At 42.3% G+C, this 21,532-nt stretch overlaps 1 protein-coding gene across 1 annotated transcript in view; it reads right to left on the minus strand.

Annotated features, from left to right (window-relative positions):
* Window positions 1–348: 348 nt before the first annotated feature.
* Window positions 349–21,532, minus strand: part of arsa (arylsulfatase A) — a 35,506-nt gene continuing 14,322 nt past the window's right edge. The window contains exons 2-8 of the mRNA XM_029758633.1: window positions 13,718–13,958; window positions 5,954–6,172; window positions 5,306–5,475; window positions 4,981–5,105; window positions 3,433–3,560; window positions 3,186–3,288; window positions 349–2,959 (exon numbers count right to left, since the gene is read on the minus strand). Coding sequence (XP_029614493.1) covers window positions 2,661–2,959; window positions 3,186–3,288; window positions 3,433–3,560; window positions 4,981–5,105; window positions 5,306–5,475; window positions 5,954–6,172; window positions 13,718–13,958 — 1,285 coding nt within the window. The 3' untranslated portion in view covers window positions 349–2,660. The remainder of the gene's footprint in view (window positions 2,960–3,185; window positions 3,289–3,432; window positions 3,561–4,980; window positions 5,106–5,305; window positions 5,476–5,953; window positions 6,173–13,717; window positions 13,959–21,532) is intronic.

A 21,532-nucleotide genomic window follows, 5' to 3' on the forward strand; every position in this document is an offset into this window, starting at 1 on the left:
GTTTATTTGGTCTGAGCAGTACAGTTTTAGAAGTTGATTTTACAATGTCTAACGGCTTATATTCTGCTTGAGAAATGACCTTTCCAAATGTACTCCTTGATTTTCCTCTGGTCATAGGTAAGCCAATATACAGTACATGGTTTGCTTACTTATAGTAGGACATTATACTTTTTAGTTGTCTTTTTCCAGTTCAATTAGCATACTGTAGACTACAGTGCAACATCAAACAGATGGAGTATAGAGAAGTGGAAAACAAAGAATGAATTGAAATAACAGGCATCCTACTGCAATCCCCAATATCAGGTTGAGTACAGTAGAGTAGATGAGGGACTCGCTTCTAGACCCAGATACACATCATCTACTGCTTTTATTCTTCAACAAATATTAAACAGCAAAAAAAGGATCATGTAGACAAGAGCATCATTGATCTGCTGGTGATAAGTTGAGTCGTGGGACCTCCATGGTGACCAGTTTATCATTAGTGACAGTGGGGAGTGTGTAATCTAAATGTGTATCGCTGTCAGTTAGATCCTGTAAATACTATAAAGAGTTGAAAAGATTGTACTGTGTCCTTTACGTTATGTATGTTATTGAAATTAATATTTAAAATAAGAGAAATTCCAAAAAGATGACAAACATGAAAACCAAGGTGGAAAAATAATTTTTAAATGGCCAGTTCTTTTTATTTGAGTGTGCTGCGTTTCCACACATTGACTCTACGTCAACCACTAAGGTGACATTTTGAGTTATTGCTAACTCAAACATTCGCCCCACAGACAGGCTTTAGCAGCACCCCTTTAGGCACATCTGTGACATCATCATTAGGGGACACATGTAATGTGTCACCTTTGACCTTGCTGAGATCCAACAACACACCCACCCCATTGCTGGCCAATCTGCTGATAGAGCAGAGAAGTAGAGCTGAACCAATTAAAAACAGCTTTCAGAGAGCCTGCTTTCATACAGGAACCTATCGCATCTTGCCAATGTAGCCCATGGCTTTGAGCTCCAGACATGCTCCATCTCTTACCTGTACCAGTTTGTTTTGTCTTTTGTTTTTCTGTCCTGTAAGAGCTTAGTTGAAGCCCTTCTATCTTCCCTGATAGCTACAGAATACCAACCAACCCCCAAGGATTCCCTAGTCCTGTATAGCAGCTCAAACATCCAGTTAACAGTTCATCTAAACTTTGGACTTAAATACATAAACAAACTAGATTCTTCACTGTATAACTAGAGCATCAGTATGTGACAAATACAAAAAGTTATCTATATTGTATCTTTAAAAAATGAGGACTTGTACAAATCTAAAAGTTAAAAAAATAATAATAATACACTCTGCCTTGTCATGGGTTTGGTCTTATGAATAAAATATATGCTTGATGTCCAAATGCGTCTGACTGTCTCTTTATTGTGCTTGTGTCACTGTGCTATGGGGTCACAATAACAGTTTCATGAATCTGTTAATTTATAGGGTAAAATCCTAACTTCAGATCTGCCACTGTAATTCAAATGTCAACATTAATGCATGACTTAGGTCCAAGCTACAATCATGTATCTCGGACCAACAACCTGATTATAGGCTAGCTAGGCTATATAAAATTATTGTCATCTGTAAAATACATTTCCTTAGATTTGTACAATTTCATTATATGAAGGTCTGTCTAGTTAGTAAAGATATGTTTGAACTTAACTACCACTCCTCTCCTCTGGGTGTGAGATGTTACATTCTCTCTCACTATAAAATAGTGTATTAATATAATCCTTTATTTAAAAAGAATACACACACCGTCTTTTGTAAAACTGTCCAGGGCCCGGTTTCCCGATAGAATTTAGGCTTACGAGTGTTTTAACAATGCATCTTTCCAACAACGGCCAAAGATGTAACATGCGTTTCCCAAAACACCACACAGTTGCTAAGTGCGTTGTTGAGGCATAGTGTCAACACTGATAGGATCGAAAGAAAGGCAGCGCTGCTCTCGGATCAGCTATCTCCATTTAAATCTGACATTAACATTAGAATTATTCCACAATACTGTCGACGGATCAGCTCCTAGAAAGATATTATCACCTATTGTTGAGGCATTTTTTCCCTAATGCTTACCCTATAATAATGCAAGATCTGGCAGATCATTGAGCGATTGTAACACATCTTGAAACATATTGAGGCAAAAATTACAGACACCCTAAAATTAGCAAAATAAAAATCAATTGAATGAACATGAAATTGATTTAAATATGATTTAATTATATAGGCCTGTAGCCTATACTGTAAGCGATTATTATTTTAATGCAATTATCTTGGGTTTCATTTGAAGCATCTTTTCATCCTTCGCTTGTTCGTAAAAATTGCAGAGACATTGGCAACTTTGTATTTGTAGTCAACTTCGTTGTGAAGTTTCCAGCGGTCACAGAGAAACAAATAAACATCTTGATTCTATGTTTAGCGGATGTCTTCTGTGTATAAAATGACGCAGTAGGGGAAAAACGCATCTAACGACACACTTAGCTGTTCTACGAGTCGTCTGACGCAGTCGGTAATTAACAAGTGTTTTCAAGTGCAAGAGGTTAAGTTTGGGGGTACCTCATCCATAGTAATAGAGGTACTAGAACTGGTCTTACTTAAGGTACAGTACAAGCAGTACTGTAGGTTTGAGGGTGCATCAGCCACACTGGCAGCAGGAAGGTTTGGGGGTGCAGTGCGGGGTGCAGCAGGGCTCAAGATCAGGGTCGCTACCTTTCCCGATCTGGCTCTCCCCAAACTCCATGGAGGCTTCAAACTGTTCCTTGACCACGCCTATCCTCCGCAGCAGGGCCTGCAGGTCGGGGCGTCCCAGCGGAGACAAGGGGTAGTTCTCACTGGGGTCAGACTCCAAGTCAAACAGCAGGGGAGGATCATGGGGCTTCAGGAAGGAGATTATGTGACAGTCCTGGTCTGGGGTGGTCTCACTGTGGCCTGCACCTGGGGGACAGACAACGAGGGAAATGTGGTTCAGATAGAAATGTTTGATTTAGGCCAGGTTCCATTTCAGCCTCTGGCTGGCCCCTTTGCCATTGTGTTTAGGAATGCATCTTGTTGTTAAAAGGCTAACTACAAAAGAGCACAGCAATCACATCAGGAACACAAAACAGGAACTTTGGAGTACCCTATTCTGCAGTGTGCATGACTCTCTCACACACACACTTACCACGTGTGTAGAAGTGAGCCTTGTATTTGCCCAGCCTGAGAGCAAACAGGCCATAATTCTCACTGGGGTCTGTAGGGTAGAACATCATGGCCTCTCTCTTACTCTACAACACAGGAAGTTAAATAGGTATGAATAACAATGTCCAAGTGTTTAAGTCAAGAACACATTATGCAATGTATCCATCTTCTATTCTTCAGCCCAAATGACGTTTAACTAAACTCAGAGTGAAGTGGATAATGTCCCATACCGGTCCGTGGTTGACCAAGATGTCCGTCATATCCACTCCGTCCAGCTGCACCATTGGTAGTTTGGCCCCCGCCAGCCTTGCGATAGTGGGCATGATGTCCAGGGTGCTGGCCAGCTCATGGGTGACCCCTAGAAAATATAGTTCAAATTAGATATACAGTGCCTTCGGAAAGTACTCAGACCCCTTGACTTTTCCCACATTGTTACGTTACAGCCTTATTCTAAAATTGATTAATTAAAACACTTTTTCCTCAGCAATCTACACACAATAATGACAATACTGATTTAGGCAAAAAAACAGATTTCAGACCCTTTGCTAAGAGACATGAGAATGAGCTCAGGTGCATCCTGTTTCCATTGATCATCCTTGAGATGTTTCTACAACTTGATTGGAGTCTACCTGTGGTAAATTCAATTGATTCGACATGATTTGGAAAGGCACACACCTGTCTATATGAGGTCCCACAGTTGACAGTGCATGTCTGAGCAAAAACCAAGCCATGAGGTCGAAGGAATTGTCCGTAGAGCTCCAAGACAGGATTGTGTCGAGGCACAGATCTGCAAAAGGGTACCAAAACATTTCTGCAGCATTGAAGGTCCCCAAGAACATAGTGGCCTCCATCATTCTTAAGTGGGAGAAGTTTGAAACAACCAAGACTCTTCCTAGAACTGGCCACATGGCCAAACTGAGCAATCGGGGGAGAAGGGCCTTGGTCTGGTGGTGAACAGAGTAAAGTACAGAGAGATCCTTGATGAAAACCTGCTCCAGAGCGCTCAGGATCTCAGACTGGGGCGATGGTTTACCTTCCAACAAGACAATGACCCTAAGCACACAGCCAAGCCAACACAGGAGTGGCTTCGGGACAAGTCTCTGAATGTCCTTGAGTGGCCCAGCCAGAGCCCGGACTTCAACCCGATCTAACATCTCTGGAGAGACCCGAAAAATAGCTGTGCAGTGACGGTCCCCATCCAACCTGACAGAGCTTGAGAGGATCTGCAGAGAAGAAAGGGAGAAACTCCCCAAATACAGGTGTGCCAAGCTTGTAGCGTTATACCCAAGAAGACTCGAGGCTGTAATCATTGCCAAAGGTGCTTCAACAAAGTACTGAGTAAAGGGTCTGATACTTATATAAATGTCATATTTTATTTTATGCAAAGATTTCTAAAAACCTGTTTTTGCTTTGTCATTATGCGGTATTGTGTGTACATTGATGAGGGGAAAAAACTAGTTGATATATTTTTATAATAAGGCTGTAATGTAACAAAATATGGAAAAAGTCAAGGGGTCTGAATACTTTCCGAATGCACTGTAGATCCGAATCAAGTTGAAATGGAAGGGGGGGGGGGGCTAAATGTGACCATGCCAACTAACTCCTGCTCTGTGAATACCCCCATACAAATATGTCAGCATATGATAAGCCTGGCAATTTCTTTTATTGAAATTAAACAAGGGATCTTCAAGGCTACAACATTCAGCCAATATGGGTGGGTGAGTGTGATGATACATGTATTTTGTAGTTGAAAGGACTACATATCTCTCCTGACAGACCTGGTGTGATGGTCCCAGGCCAGTAGGCGATGGCAGGTTCTCTCATGCCCCCTTCATAGGTGGTGCCCTTACCACACTTCAGAGGACCAGCATTACCCCCCCGAGACATACGCATCAACTCAGGCCTGGATGGGGAGAGAGGGGGATTGGAGAGATTCACCAAAGGTTGAAATGTGAAAGGCTCTTAGTCCTTTCACATTTGTTGTAAAACCAGTAGTAAACACAAGCACACATACGGTAGGCAACTAAACTATTACATAATATCCGTACACGCTGCTAGTAAACTACACTGACACACCATCACACACACCAACACAGTTCCTACCCATTATCAGCAGTGAACAGTATGAGAGTGTTGTTGAGGACTCCAGTATGTTCCAGAGCTGAGAGCAGGTTCCCTACTGTAGAGTCAAACTCCAGCAGAGAGTCACCAAATGGACCCCTACGAGACCGCCCTGCCGTTGCCGGGCCTGCATACTGGGGGTAGTGGGTGTGCTGGAGGACAGAAAGGGGGGAGAGACTGTTCACCTTGAAAGTTGTTGGAGGAGCACCCACTACCTTTGAACTTGAAACGATTGTTTGCTTCTCACATGAGGGGCAGTAGAGGAAGAAGAGATGATTACATGAGAGGGGCAGTAGAGAAAGAAGAGATGATTACATGAGAGGGGCAGTAGAGGAAGAAGAGATGATTACATGAGAGGGGCAGTAGAGGAAGAAGAGATGATTACATGAGAGGGGCAGTAGAGGAAGAAGAGATGATTACATGAGAGGGGCAGTAGAGGAAGAAGAGATGATTACATGGGAGGGGTAGTAGAGGAAGAAGAGATGATTACATGAGAGGGGCAGTAGAGGAAGAAGAGATGATTACATGAGAGGGGCAGTAGAGGAAGAAGAGATGATTACATGAGAGGGGCAGTAGAGGAAGAAGAGATGATTACATGAGAGGGGCAGTAGAGGAAGAAGAGATGATTACATGGGAGGGGTAGTAGAGGAAGAAGGGTTGTTTCTTCCTGGTAGCCTGGGTGATGAAGTCTGTGGCAAAGTCACTGTAAGCCCTCTCCAGATCCAGGAAGTCCACAGGCTGCTGCTTTATGGCATCATTGTGCATTAGTGGGATGGTTACCACGCCGACGTCACAGTGTCCGAAGCATTTAACATCTGGAGGGAAACATGTCAGATTCTGACAGGGTCCCTGGGAAAGAAAGAGACAAGGAGAGAGAGTTAAGAGAGATACAGACAAAAGGGGGAGGCAGAGAGGGAGAAGAGGATGAGAGCAAGATTGAGAAAGAGAGGAAACTAAGGCAAAAGTGTCAATGTCCTTTCTCTCCCTTAGCTGTGGCAATGAATACAGAGACACTGGCAATATACAGTGCTTTAGGAAAGCATTCAGACCCCTTGACTTTTTCCATGTTACAGCCTTATTCTAAAATGTATTAATGAATAAAAATGTAAAAAATCCTCAATCTACACACAATACACATAATGACAAAGTGTAAACAGGTTTAGAAATGTTTGCAAATGTATTAAAAATAAAACCTTATTTACATAAGTATTCATACCCTTTGCTATGAGACTTGACATTTAGCTCAGGTGCATCCTGTTTCCATTGATCATCCTTGAGATGTTTCTACAACTTGATTTGAGTCCACCTGTGGTACATTTAATTGATTGGACATGATTTGGAAAGGCACACACCAGTGTCCCACAGTTGATAGTGCATGTCAGAGTAAAAACCAAGCCATGAGGTCGAAGGAATTGTCCGTAGAGCTCCGAGACAGTATTGTGTCAAGGCACAGATCTGGGGAAGGGTATAAAAAAATGTCTGCAGCATTGAAGATTCCCAATAACACAGTGGCCTCCATCAGACTTAAATGGAAGATGTTTGGAACCACAAGACTCTTCCTAGAGTTGTCCACCCGGCCAAACTGAGCAATCGGGCGAGAAGGGCCTTGGTCAGGGACGTGACCAAGAACCCGATGGTTCCTATGACAGAGCTCCAGAGTTCCTCTGTGGAGATTGAAGAAACTTCCAGAAGGACAACCATCTGGTTGGTCATGACTCACAGCAATACCATTATCCCAGAAACCCTAGACCCACCCCAATTTGCACACCGCCCCAACAGATCCACAGATGATGCAATCTCAAACGCACTCAACACTGCCCTTTCCGAGCTGGACAAAAGGAACACCTATGTGAGAATGCTATTCATTGACTACAGCTCATCGTTCCAACACCATAGTGCCCTCAAAGCTCATCACTAAGCTAAGGACCCTGGGACTAAAACACCTCCCTCTGCAACTGGATCCTGGACTTCCTGATGGGCCACCCCTAGATGGTAAGGGTAGGTAACAACACATCCACCACGCTGATCCAGTCCCCTCCTGTACTCCCTGTTCACTAATGACTGCATGGCCAGGCAAGACTCCAACACCATCATCAAGTTTGCCGATGACAACAGTGGTAGGATTGATTACCAATAATGATATGACAGCCTATAGGGAGGTGATCAGAGAACTGGCCGTGTGGTGCCAAGGCAACAACCTCTCCCTCAACGTGATCAAGACAAAAAAGATGATTGTGGACTACAGGAAAAGGCTGTATTGGAGCAGGTTGAGTGCTTCAAGTTCCTTGGGGTCCACATCATCAACAAACTATCATGGTCCAAACACACTAAGACAGTAGTGAAGAGGGTATGACAAAGCCTATTCCCCCTCAGGAGACTGAAAAGATTTGGCATGGGTCCTCAGATCCTCAAAAGGTTCTACAGCTGCACCATCGAGACCATCCTGACTGGCTGCATCACTGCCTGGTATGGCAAGTGCTCAGCCTCCGACCGCAAGGCACTACAGAGGGTAGTGCATATGGCCCTGTACATCACTGGGGCCAAGCTTCCTGCCATCCAGGACCTCTATACCAGGCAGTGTCAGAGGAAGGCCCTAAAAATGGTCAAAGATGCCAGCCACACTAGTCATAGATTGTTCTCTCTGCTACCGCACGGCAAGCGGTACCGGAGTGCCAAGTCTTGGTCCAAAAGGCTTCTTAACAGCTTCTACCCCCAAGCCATAAGACTCCTGAACAGCTAATCAAAGGGCTACCAAGACCCCTCTTTTACGCTGCTGCTACTCTCTGTTTATTATCTATGCAAAGTAACTTTAACTCTACCTACATGTACATATTACCTCGACTAACCGGTGCCCTGCACATTGACTCTGTACCGGTACCCCCTGTATATAGCCTCACTATGTTATTTTACTGCTACTGTTTAATTATTTGTTACTTTGATTTTCTATTTTTAACTTAAGTTATTTTTCTTAAAACTGCATTTTTGGTTAAGGGCTTGTAAGTAGGCAGGCATTTCACTGTAAGGTTTACACGTGTTGTATTCGGCGCAAGTGGCAAATAAGATTTGATCTCTGCAGCACTCCACCAATCAGGCCTTTATGATCGAGTGGCCAGACGGAAGACACTCCTCAGTAAAAGGCACATGACAGCTCGCTTGGAGTTTGCCAAAAGGCACCAAAAGACTCTCAGACCATGAGAAACAAGATTCTCTGGTCTGATGAAACCAAGATTGAACTCTTTGGCCTAATTACCAAGGGTCACATCTGGAGGAAACCTGGCACCATCCCTACGGCGATGCATGGTGGTGGCAGCATCATGCTGTGGGGATGTTTTTCAGTGGCAGGGACTGGGAGACCAGTCAGGATCGAGAGAAAGATGAACGGAGCAAAGCACAGAGAGATCCTTGATGAAAACCAACTCCAGAGCGCTCAGGACCTCAGACTGGGGTGAAGATTCACCTTCCAACAGGACAACGACCCTAAGCACACAGCCAGGACAACACAGGAGTGGCTTCGGGACAAGCCTCTGAATGTCCTTTAGTGGCCCAGCCAGAGCCTGGGCTTGAACCCGATCGAACATCTCTGGAGAGACCTGAAAATAGCTGTGAAGCAACGCTCCCCATCCAACCTGACAGAGCTTGAGAAGAATTGGAGAAACTCCCCAAATATAGGTGTACCAAGTGTCATGACCATCCTGTGAGAATCACAAAGGGTCAGATCAGCTTGGCAATGGCTGACAACCAGACCCTCTACCAAACGCAAAGGGGGGAGGAGGGAACTGTGGGGTTTTGACACCTCCACACCCGGTCGTAAATTTAAGCAGGAGAGAACTATCTACCCTTTAGTGTCAACCAAAGGAATGTATTTGTCTTGAGAGACTTTTGCCCGCCCAAAACTCTAACGTCCAAAAAGTGAATAATGGAACAATATTTCTAACGTAACAATGTGGGAAATGGTCAGTGGAGAGATGTAGAAAACTGATGTTACATTGTTTTTCATTTTGTGATGTTATTAAAAACTGTATGGACCAAATACTATAACTTGGAAAGTATACCCCCCTTTATCTGTAAAGTTTCATCCAATATGAAAAATTGTATTTTTGTTAAGATAGGAATGTGTTGTATTTGTTTTGCACATTAAGTAGCCACACCCCGAGTAAGGTCAGAGAGCTTGTCAGACGGACGGAGCCGTCCCCTTTGACGAGAGTGCATAAAAAGCCTTGCCAACTAAATCAACATTAGAGCAGGAAACGTGAGACAAGAGCTACATGTTTTAAATGGTTGACACTCTGAACTTCAACACAAGGTGAAGAAATAAACGCACCTTCCTTTAGACCAGAGAGACGAAGAGCTGCAGCTCATGTACATCGTGGTCCGAATCCTGAATACCAACACGAGGAAGAAGCGAGAAGCTCACCTCAGACAATCACTGGTATAGCTGATTAGCTAGCTTAAGTCAGATATCGAGAAAAGTGAATTTACCCTCATCACTAATGGGAACCGTCGACATGGCTGGTTATCTTCCAGAGTGAACAGTAGAAGACTGGAAAGGGGAGACCCCTTTCGGACAATCAGAGCCATACAGCTGGAACGCCAACAACCTTCCAAAGGGCTGTTCCGACAGAAATAAAACTCACACGTAGATACATTCATGATTTCTTATTCCAAACGGGCGGCAGTTTGTGTACAAACTATATGATTAAAGTTACTGTGAGAATAATTCTGAAATGTCGACAATAAGTGTGCCTTTTTCTCTCTCTTTCGCTCTTCCACCCTCTCCATCTATGTTGTAACAAGCCGTCATATTTTGTCAGTCCACTAAGGATCATTGTCTCATGTAAAGGGTGTATGTGTATTCTGTGTATTATTTCATTAGCTAGTAAATAATGTGTAGTACTGAATAATGAGCAAGGATGGATTTTTTGCAGATCCAAGAAGGTCTGAATTGTTTTTTATTTAAATTGTACCTTTATTTAACTAGTCAAGTCAGTTAAGAACAAATTCTTATTTACAATGACGGCCTATGATGATTTGATAAGAGGTAATGATTATTAAGATGACTGTTTATCAATGAAATAGGTAAAGACCTTATAGAGTTTCATTCGGGAGATGGTAACTCTAAACTACTTCTTCCGTGGCGCCTCAAATCCTAATGAGTCAATTGTTCAATCGGGTAACAATTAAAACATAGTTAATGGATTAAATAAATAACAGTCAACAGATGAATAAAAGTAAAGTCACGACACAAGCTTGTTCGCGTCACACCCAAGAGGCTGTAATCGCTGCCAAAGGTACTTCAACAAAGTACTGAGTAAAGGGTCTGAATACTTATATAAATGTGATATTTCAGATGTAGTTTTTTTATATACTACCAGTCAACAGTTTTAGAACACCTACTCATTTAAGGGTTTCTACGTTGTAGAATAATAGTGAAGACATCACACCTATGAAATAACACATATGGAATCATGTAGTAACCAAAAAAGTGTTAAACAAATCAATATATATTTTATATTTGAGATTCTTTAAAAAGCCACCCTTTGCCTTGATGACAGGTTTGCACACTCTTGGAATTCTCTCAACCAGCTTCACCTGGAATGCTTTTCCTTCACTCTGCGGTGCGACTCATCCCAAACCGTCTCAATTTGGTTGAGGTCGGGGAATTGTGGAGGCCAGATCATCTGATGCAGCACTCCATCACTCTCCTTCTTGGTAAAACAGCCCTTACACAGCCTGGAGGTGTGTTGGGTCTTTGTCTTGTGGAAATACAAATGATAGTCCCACTAAGCCTAAACCAGATGGGATAGCGTATCGCTGCAGAATGCTGTGGTAGCCATCCTTGTTAAGTGTGCCTTGAATTCTAAATAAATCACAGACAGTGTCACCAGCAAAGCACCCCCACACCATCACACCTCCTCCTCCATGCTTTACGGTGGGAAATACACATGCAGAGATCATCCATTCACCCACACCATGTCTTACAAAGACACAGCGGTTGGAACCAAAATGTTGGACTCTGACCAAAGGACACATTTCCACCTAATGTCCATTGAGCGTGTTTCTTTACCCAAAGCAAGTCTCTTCTACTTATTGGTGTCCTTTAGTAGTAGTTTCGTTGCAGCAATTCGACCATGAAAGCCTGATTCCCACAGTCTCTTCTGAACAGTTGATGTTGAGATGTGTGTGTTACTTGAACTCTGTGAAGCATTTATTTGGGCTGCAATTTCTGAGGCTGGTAACTCTAATGAACTTATCCTCTGCTGCAGAGGTAACTCTGGGTCTTCCATTCCTGTGGCGGTCCTCATGAGAGGCAGTTTCATCATAGCGCTTGATGATTTTTGCGACTGCACTTGAAGAAACTTTCAAAGTTCTTGAAATGTTCTGTATTGACTGACCTTCATGTCTTAAAGTAATGATGGACTGTCGTTTCTCTTTGCTTATTTGAGCTGTTCTTGCCATAATATGGACTTGGTCTTTTACCAAATAGGGATATATTCTGTATACCCCCCTACCTTGTCACAACACAACTGATTGGCTCAAATGTATAAAGGAAAGAAATTCCACAAATTAACTTTTAACAAGACACACCTGTTAATTGAAATGCATTCCAAGTGACTAACTCATGAAGCTGGTTGAGAGAATGCCAAGAGTGTGCAAAGCTGTCATCAAGGCAAAGAGTGGCTATTTGAAGAATATCAACTTTAAAATATATTTTGATGTATTTAACACTTTTTTGGTTACTACATTATTCCATAGGTGTTATTTCAGAGTTTTGATGTCTTCACTTATTCTACAATGTAGAAAATAAAGAAAAACCTTTGAATGAGTAGGTACTTTTGACCGCTAGTGTAAATTTGCTAAATGTTTTTGCTTTGTCCTTATGGGGTAGTGTGAGTAGATTAATGAGTAAAAAAATAATTGAATCAATTCACTTTCTGAATAAGACTGTAACAAAATGGAAAAAGTCAAGGGGTCTGAATACTTTCAGAATGCACAGAACAAAAATATAAACGCAACAATTGCAAAGATAATATTGACTTCATATAAGGAAATCAGTAAATTGAAATAAATGAATTAGGCCCTAATCAATCAAATTTATTTATAAAGCCCTTCCTTCATCAGCTGATGTCACAAAGTGCTGTTCAGAAACCCAGCCTAAAACCCCAAACAGCAAGCAATGCAGGCGTAGAAGCACGGTGGCTAGGAAAAACTCCCTAGAAAGGCCAGAACCTAGGAAGAAACCTAGAGAGGAAACAGGCTATGAGGGGTGGCCAGTCCTCTTCTGGCTGTGCCGGGTGGAGATTCTAACAGAACATGGCCAAGATGTGTAAACGTTCATAGATGACCAGCAGAGTCAGATAATAATAATCACAGTAGTTGTAGAGGATGGATGGCACGACAACGGGCCTGAGGATCTCATCACGTCATCTCTGTGCATTCAAATAGCAATCTATCAAATGCAATTGTGTTCGTTGTCTGTAGCTTATATCATAACCCCCACCTCCACCATGCGACACTTTGTTCACAACGTTGACATCCACAAACAACTCTCCCACACGACGCCATACACGCTGTCTGTCATTTGCCCGGTATAGTTGAAACTGGGATTCATCCGTGAAGAGCACACTTCTCAAGCATGCCAATGGCCATCTAAGGTGAGCATTTTCCCACTGAAGTTGGTCACGACGCCAAACTTCAGGCAGGTCAAGAACCTGGTGAAGATGACCAGCACGCAGATGTGCGCAAACTATCAGACGATGTATGACAGTTTGTGCAGAAATTCTTCAGGTTGTGCAAACTGGAACACTGTCTTTCATCAGCTTCTGGGTGGCTGGTCTCAGACAATCCCGCAGGTGAAGAAGCCAGATGTGGAAGTCCTGGGCTGGCATGGTTACACGTAATCTGCGGTTGTGAGGCCGGTTGGACGTACTGCCAAATTCTCTAAAACGACATGGTAGAGCTCATGGTAGATGAATTAACATTGAATTCTCTGGCAACAGCTCTGGTGCACATTCCTGCAGTTAGCATGCCATTTGCAGGCTCCTCAAAACTTCAGACATATGTGGCATTGTGTTGTGTGACAAAACTGCCCATTTTAGAGTGGCATTTTATTGATCCCAGCACAAGGTGCATCTGTCTGATGATCATGTTATTTAATTAGCTTCTTGATATGCAACACCTGTCAGGTGGATGGATTCTCTTGGCAAAATAAAAATGCTCAGGGATGTAAACAAATTTGTGTACAAGAGAGAAATAAGCTTTTTGTGAGTTTGGAACATTTCTGAGATTTCTTTTTTTTTTCAGGTCATGAAACATGGGACCAACGTTTATATTTTTGTTCAGTGTAGTAACTACCAGTTACCCAATCAATTAACAACTACCAGTGAACACACTGACCATGTCATGGGAGTAGGGGACCCCCAGGTAGCGGTCAAAGCCCTGTCGGGTGGGCAGGTACATCCCGTTCTTCCCCACCCCCAGGTGCCATTTCCCCATGGCTGCCGTGGCGTAGCCCAGGGGCTTTAGCACCTCCGCTATGGTGGTCTCGTTAAGCGGTAGACCCCCGCGGGAACCAGGGTAGAACACCCCCGGGTACACCCCTGACCGGGTCTGGTATCGCCCTGTCAGCAAAGACGCCCTGATGGGAAAAGACAACCATCATTTAATTTATTTAAAACATTGATACAAGTGGTTGATGAACACAAAATATATGTTGCGCTGCACAGTGTGTCTATGATGAGATATTACATTCAATTCAGAAAGCTTTGTCAGTGAGATTTTAGTTTGAGTGACTGAAATCATGGATGCTGGTCTTCCTGACAGGCAAACCCCAGGTGATTAGGGTAGGCAACAACACCTCTGCCCCCCAGGGGTGTGTGCTTAGTCCCCTCCTGTACTCCCTGTTCACTCATGGCTCTGTGGCCAAACACAACACCAATTCTATCATCAAGTTTGCTGACATCCCGGTAGGGCCTGATCACCAACAACAATGAGGGGGGGTCCTCGGTGTACACATCATACTGTTGAATAGGTTTGGCATGGCCCATTAGATCCTCAGGAACTTTTACAGGTGCACCATTGAGCACATTCTGTCTGGCTGCATCTATGCCTGGTAAGGCAACTGCAATGTCCTTAACCGCAAGGCTCTACAGAGGGCGGTGAAGACTGCCCAGTCCATCACTGGGGCAAGCTACCAGCCATGGAGGACATCTACACCAGGCAGTGTCTGAGGAAGGGATGGAAGATCGCCAAGGACTCCAGCCACAGACCGCTCTCTCTGATACCTTCTGGCAGGCGCTACCGGAGCATTAAGTCTCAGACCAACAGGTTTCAAGATGGCTTTTACCCCCAGGCCATAACTGTTGAACTAACCCTAAACTGTATACCTGAACCATAACCCCTTACACTCATGGAAATTGGCCTATGGATAGGTCTACATCTAAATGTTTCTTACAGAATAAATATGGAAAGCATATGCATAACCATAGTAGCAATTAAAAGGGAACAGTTTTGAGATTATGGAAAAATTATTAGACTAAAAGCTGAGGACACAACTGTTCACCTGATACAAGACTGAATCCAAACATTACACTGTTGATTTTATGTGCATTTTATATTTACTGTTCTTTTCGCTGCATTTGTTGATGACAAAATCTGAAAATACTCTTGATACATTCTGTAACATGATAAGAATATTCTTGGAAAACTTGGGACAAAACAAGGGGTTTGAGTGAAAGGTCTAACTGGTGTTTCCAAGTTGCCAAACACACCTCTCCAAAGTGTGCACAGTTTCTAAGTAATTTCAATGCACTTTTATGATTCAAAGAAGATTTTAACAATAACAGTGCTCTTATGAGCCCTCCTAGCTGTGCTGTTGAAGAACTAGAGCAAGCACACTTGTAGTTTTGTTGGGAACACAGCCCTGCATCCACGCCTTTACACAATTACTGTAGTTCTTTAAGCACTCCAAAAACGGTCCATTATAAATCGCAGTCTGGGTCAGGTGGGCATATTATAATGTTTTTAATACGATCTTACAGTGTTATGCTTTTACAAGGCAAATCAGAGAAGCAGATCATAATTTTGGTGCGCATAGAATGGAGCCATGAGTGTATTTTGATGAGTGGTCTGCGGCAAACTTTCTTCACAATACAACAAACATAGGCTAATTCTGTTCAGGACAATACCAGGGTATAAAGAGATGCCATCTTGTAACTGTTCATCAAACATAGGGATCATAAATGTCGACATGAGTGATATGGATATATGATATGGATATCTGAAAAGCACATTTGGACTCACGGGTGTTTGGCTTGCTCGTATGGCATAAAAGCAGTATTTATTATAGTTTTATCTTTTAAAATACATTTTAGGGGCCTCCCGAGTGGCTCAGCTGTCTAAGTCACTGCATCACTACAGACCCGGGTTTGATCCCGGGCTGTATCACCATCGGGCGGCGCACAATTGGCCCAGCATCGTCTGGGTTAGGGGAGGATTTGGCCGGGGGATCAAACCCGGATTTGGCCGCTCATCGCGCTCTAGCAACTCGTGGCGGGCCGGATGCCTGCAGGCTGACCTGGGTCGTCAGGTGAACGGTGTTTCCTCCGACACATTGGTGTGCGTCTGGCTTCCGGGTTAAGCAGGTAGGTGTTAAGAAGTGCAGTTTCGGAGGACGCATGACTCAACCTTCGCCTCCCGAGCCTGTTGGGGAGTTGCAGCAATGAGACCAGAACAAAATTGGGGAGAAATTTTACAAAAAAATGTATAATAAATTTGTCCTCATAAATTATAGCTTTTCCCAAAAGATGGGAAGTGTCGCTGCACAGCTATTCTCAGGTCTCTCCAGAGATGTTCTATCGGGTTCAAGTCTGGGCTCTGGCTGGGCCACTCAAGGACATTCAGAGACTTGTCCCAAAGCCACTCCTGCGTTGTCTTGGCTGTGTGCTTAGGGTCGTTGTCCTGTTGCATGATGAAAGTCGGAGGTCCTGAGTGCTCGGGAGCAGGTTTTCATCAAAAATCTCTCTGTACTTTGCGCCGTTCATCTTTCCCTTGATCCTAACTTGTCAACCAGTCCCTGCCGCTGAAAAACATCCCCACAGCATGATGCTGCAACCATCATGCTACACCATCGGGATGGTGCCAGGTTTCCTCCAGACGTGACACTTGGCATTCAGGCCAAAGAGTTCAATCTTGGTTTCATCAGACCAGAGAATCTTGTTTCTCATGGTCTGAGAGTCATTTAGGTGCCTTTCGGCAAACTCCAAACAGGCTGTCATGCGCCTTTTACTGAGGAGTGGCTTCCCTGGCCACGCTACCATAAAGGCCTGATTGGTGGAGTGCTGCAGAGATGGTTGTCCTTCTGGAAGGTTCTCCAATCTCCACAGAGGAACTCTCAAGCTCTGTCAGAGTGACCATCGGGTTCTTGTTCACCTCCCTGACCAAGGCCCTTCTCCCCCGATTGCTTAGTTTGGCCGGGCGGCCAGCTCTATGAAGAGTCTTGGTGGTTCCAAACTTCTTCCATTTAAGAATGATGGAGGCCACTGTGATCTTTCGAACCTTCAATGCTGCAGCCATTTTTTGGTACCCTTTCTGTGCTTCGACACAATCCTGTCTTGGAGCTCTACAGGCAATTACTTCGACCTCATTGCTTGGTTTTCGCTCTGACATGCACTGTCAATATAGACTAGAGATCGACTGATTATGACTTCTCAACGCAGATACCGGTTATTGGAGGACCAAAAAAAGTAGATACCAATTAAATCAGCCGATTTTTATATATATATATATATATTTGTAATAATGACAATTACAACAATACTGAATGAACACTTATTTTAACTTAATATAATACATCTATAAAATCTATTTAGTCTCAAATAAATAATGAAACATGTTCAATTTGGTTTAAATAATGCAAAAACAAAGTGTTGGAGAAGAAAGTAAAAGTGCAATATGTGCCATGTAAAAAAGCTAATGTTTAAGCTCCTTGCTCAGAACATGAGAACTTATGAAAGTTGGTGGTTCCTTTCACATTTACATTTTTACATTTTAGTCATTTAGCAGACGCTCTTATCGAGAGCGACTTACAGTAGTGAATGCATACATTTCATTTCATGCATATTTTTTTGTGCTGGCCCCCCGTGGGATTCGAACCCACAACCCTGGCGTTGCAAACACCATGCTCTACCAACTGAGCCACAGGGAAGACTTTTAACATGAGTCTTCAATATTCCCAGGTAAGAAGTTTTAGCTTGTAGTTATTATAGAACTAATTCTCTCTATACCATTTGTATTTCATATACCTTTGACTATTGGATGTTCTAATAGGTACTTTAGTATTGCCAGCCTAATCTCGGGAGTTGATAGGCTTGAAGTCATAAACAGCGCTGCTGGCAAACGCAGGAAAGTGCTGTTTGAATGAATGCTTACGAGCCTGCTGCTGTCTACCACCGCTCAGTCAGACTGCGCTATCAAATCATAGACTTAATTATAATATAATAACACACAGAAATACGAGCCTTAGGTCATTAATATGGTCAAATCCGGAAACTATCATTTGGAAAACAAAACGATTATTCTTTCAGTCAAATCCGGAACGTTCCGTATTTTATGAAACGGGTGGCATCCATAAGTCTAAATATTGCTGTTACATTGCACAACCTTCAATGTTGTGTCATAATTATGTAAAATTCTGGCAAATTAGTTCGCAATGAGCCAGGCGGCCCAAACTGTTGCATATACCCTGACACTGCGTGCAATGCTAGCAAGACAAGTGACACAATTTGCCTAGTTAAAATTGCCTGGTAACATGAATTTCTTTTAACTAAATATGCAGGTTTAAAAAATATATATACTTCTGTGTATTGATTTTAAGAAAGGCATTGATGTTTATGGTTAGGTACATTTGTGCAACGATTGTGCTTTTTTCGCAAATGCGCTTTTGTTAACCTGTCTGGGCTAGTGGGCAGTATTTTCAATGCCGGATGAAAAAGGTACCCAATTTAAACAGGTTACTACTCTGGCCCAGAAACTAGAATATGCATATTATTAGTAGATTAGGATAGAAAACACTCTGAAGTTTCTAAAACTGTTTGAATGGTGTCTGAGTATAACAAAACTCATATGGCAGGCAAAAACCTGAGAAAAAGTCAACCAGGAAGTGGAGGATCTGAGAATTGTAGTTCTTCTTTCTAGTCCCTTTCGAAACTACAGTATCTGTGGGGTTACGTTGCACTTCCTAAGGCTTCCATTGGCTGTCAAAAGCCTTCAGAAAGTGGTTTGAGCATTCTCCTGTCACTGGGCAGATAATAGGAGCTCAGTTTCTGAGTGGACTGCCTGGCAACAAAGGGATTGGATATGCTCGATCCCGCGAGCGCACCCCTCCTTCTTTTTCTCCTTGAATGAATACACTATTGTCTGGTTGGAATATTAATCGCAATTTTACGTTAAAAATACCATAAAGATTGATTTTAAACAGCGTTTGACATGCTTCTAAGTACGGTAATGGAACATTTTGACTTTTCGTCTCTGGTACTGCGCTCGCGCGTTATGCCTTTGGATAGTGCTCTGAACGCACGAACAAAACGGAGGTATTTGGACATAAATATGGAGTATTTCAAACAAAAACAAAATTTCTTGTGGAAGTAGCAGTCCTGGGAGTGCATTCTGACGAAGATCAGCAAAGGTAAGACAATATTTCTAGTACTAATTCTGAGTTTAGGTTGCCCCGAACTTGGCGGGTGTCTGTATAGCTCTCTGTGATGACTGAGCTATGTACTCAGAATATTGAAAAATGTGCTTTCTCTGTAAAGCTATTTTAAAATCTGACAAAGCGGTTGCATCCAGGAGTAGTCTATCTATAATTCTTTAAATAATTGTTCTATATTTTGTCAACGTTTATGATGAGTATTTTTGTAAATTGATGTGCACATTCACCGGTAGTTTTGGTGGGAATACATTCTCTGAACATCATGCGCCAATGTAAAATGCTGTTTTTGGATATAAATATGAACTTTATCGAACAAAACATACATGTATTGTGTAACATAATGTCCTAGGAGTGTCATCTGATGAAGGTCATCAAAGGTTAGTGCTTCATTTAGCTGTTTTGGGTTTTATTGACACATGTCCTTGCTTGGAAAATGGCTGTGTGATTATTTTTGTCTATGTACTCTCCTAACATAATCTAATGTTTTGCTTTCGCTGTAAAGCCTTTTTGAAATGGGACAATGTGGTTACATCAAGGAGAAGTGTATCTTTAAAATGGTGTTAAATAGTTGCATGTTTGAGAAAGTTGAATTATGACATTTTGTTGTTTTTGAATTTGCCGCCCTGATATTTCACTGGCTGTGTCCCGCAGGTAGCCCATAGAAGTTAGATCATCCCCCGTTTGGCGAAGTTGGCTGTCTTTGTTAGGAAGATTTCACAATTTCCCTAGTTAAAAGAAATTCATGTTAGCAGGCAATATTAACTAAATATGCAGGTTTAAAAAAATATATACTTGTGTATTGATTTTACGAAAGGCGTTGATGTTTATGGTTAGGTACACATTGGTGCAAAGACAGTGCTTTTTTCGCAAATGCGCTTGTTAAATCACCCGTTTGGCGAAGTAGGCTGTGATTCAATGATAAATTAACAGGCACGGCATCGATTATATGCAACGCAGGACAAGCTAGATAAACTAGTAATATCATCAACCATGTGTAGTTAACTAGCGATTAAGTTAAGATTGATCGTTTTTTATAAGATACGTTTAATGCTAGCTAGCACCTTACCTTGGCTCCTTGCTGCACTCGCATAACAGGTAGTCAGCCTGCCACTCAGTCTCCTCGTGGAGTGCAATGTAATCGGCCATAATCGGTGTCCAAAAATGCCGATTACTGATTGTTATGAACTCTTGAAAATGGCCCTAATTAATCGGCCAGGCTCGGAAGGCGAAGGTCGGCCCTAATAGACAGGTGTGTGCCTTTCCAAATCACGTCCAATCATTTGAATTTACCACAGGTGGAATCCAATCAAGTTGTAGAAACATCTCAAGGATGATCAATGGAAACAGGATGCACCTGAGCTCAATTTCAAGTCTCATAGCAAAGGGTCTAAATACTTATGTAAGTTAATTCCGGTTTAGATTTTTAACATATTTGCAAACATTTCTAAAAACTTGTTTTTGCTTTGTCATTATGGGGTATTTTGTGTAGATTCAAGAAAAAATATGTTTTTAATCAATTTTAGAATAAGGCTGTAACGTAACAAAATCTGGAAAAAGGGAAGGGGTCTGAATACTTTCCGAATGCACTGAATTTTGTATTATCTATTATAGACCTGTTTCGGTTAGTGATCATTTATATGACACTTGGTCTTAAATCAGTCTCGCTTTAGGTGGTCTTAAACACTGCTATCTGCACTGACTCGAGATCAAAGCAAGCCTAGCTGCGTTTGTACATTTGTTGATAATATTTACCCAGTTATAGCAAATTTTTGGTCAGCAATGAAAATCCTGGAAAAGCCAAGGTGTGTGTATCATCTGCGCGTTTGCGCCAGTGGTCCATGGGGGGGGGGGGGTTAATGACATTGTCATGTCCGATTTCCTAAAATAACTCCACTTGCACTCGTGTATAACCGCAAACACGCAGTTGATGAAACAAATGCTCCATACTCCGGTTGTAAAACTGTCTCTCAAGTGCTCAAATTTGGCTAGGATTCTCCTCTATTCAATACTGGCCATGTAATTCTGACAAAGTAAAAAAATATATTATTACAATAGCCTAATTGACAAGTAACTCCTATGCTGTCAAGATCTCCTGTGAACACTTAATATTTTAACCTTACAAATAGATAAACATCTTAGTTAGCTACCTTAGCCATTTGATTCCTGGTTCATTGAATGAGGGAAATATTTTACAAAGACAAAAAGTATTTGGTTGTAATTGTAATGGGAGACCAACCCTCTTCCCGGAGAGTCCAGGAGAGCTACTTGATATGCAGGAGTTTGCTCCAGCTGTGCTCAAACCCCTCACATTGTAAAACATGTGTATATGAGCAGGGTTGGCTAAAAAGCATGCAAACAAGGAAACATTTGTTCCAAGGATAAGGCAAAGCTCATTTTCCAGTTTATAAGAGTTTTATTCAAGCAATTGCCAGGAAGTTCCCTCTCAGGATAAAGCTAAATCTTTATTTACACTTCATCTACACAAAGAGATGTTTACCCCACAA

This window comes from Salmo trutta, chromosome 7, assembly GCF_901001165.1.
Source record: "Salmo trutta chromosome 7, fSalTru1.1, whole genome shotgun sequence".
NCBI classification, from domain to species: Eukaryota; Metazoa; Chordata; class Actinopteri; order Salmoniformes; family Salmonidae; genus Salmo; species Salmo trutta.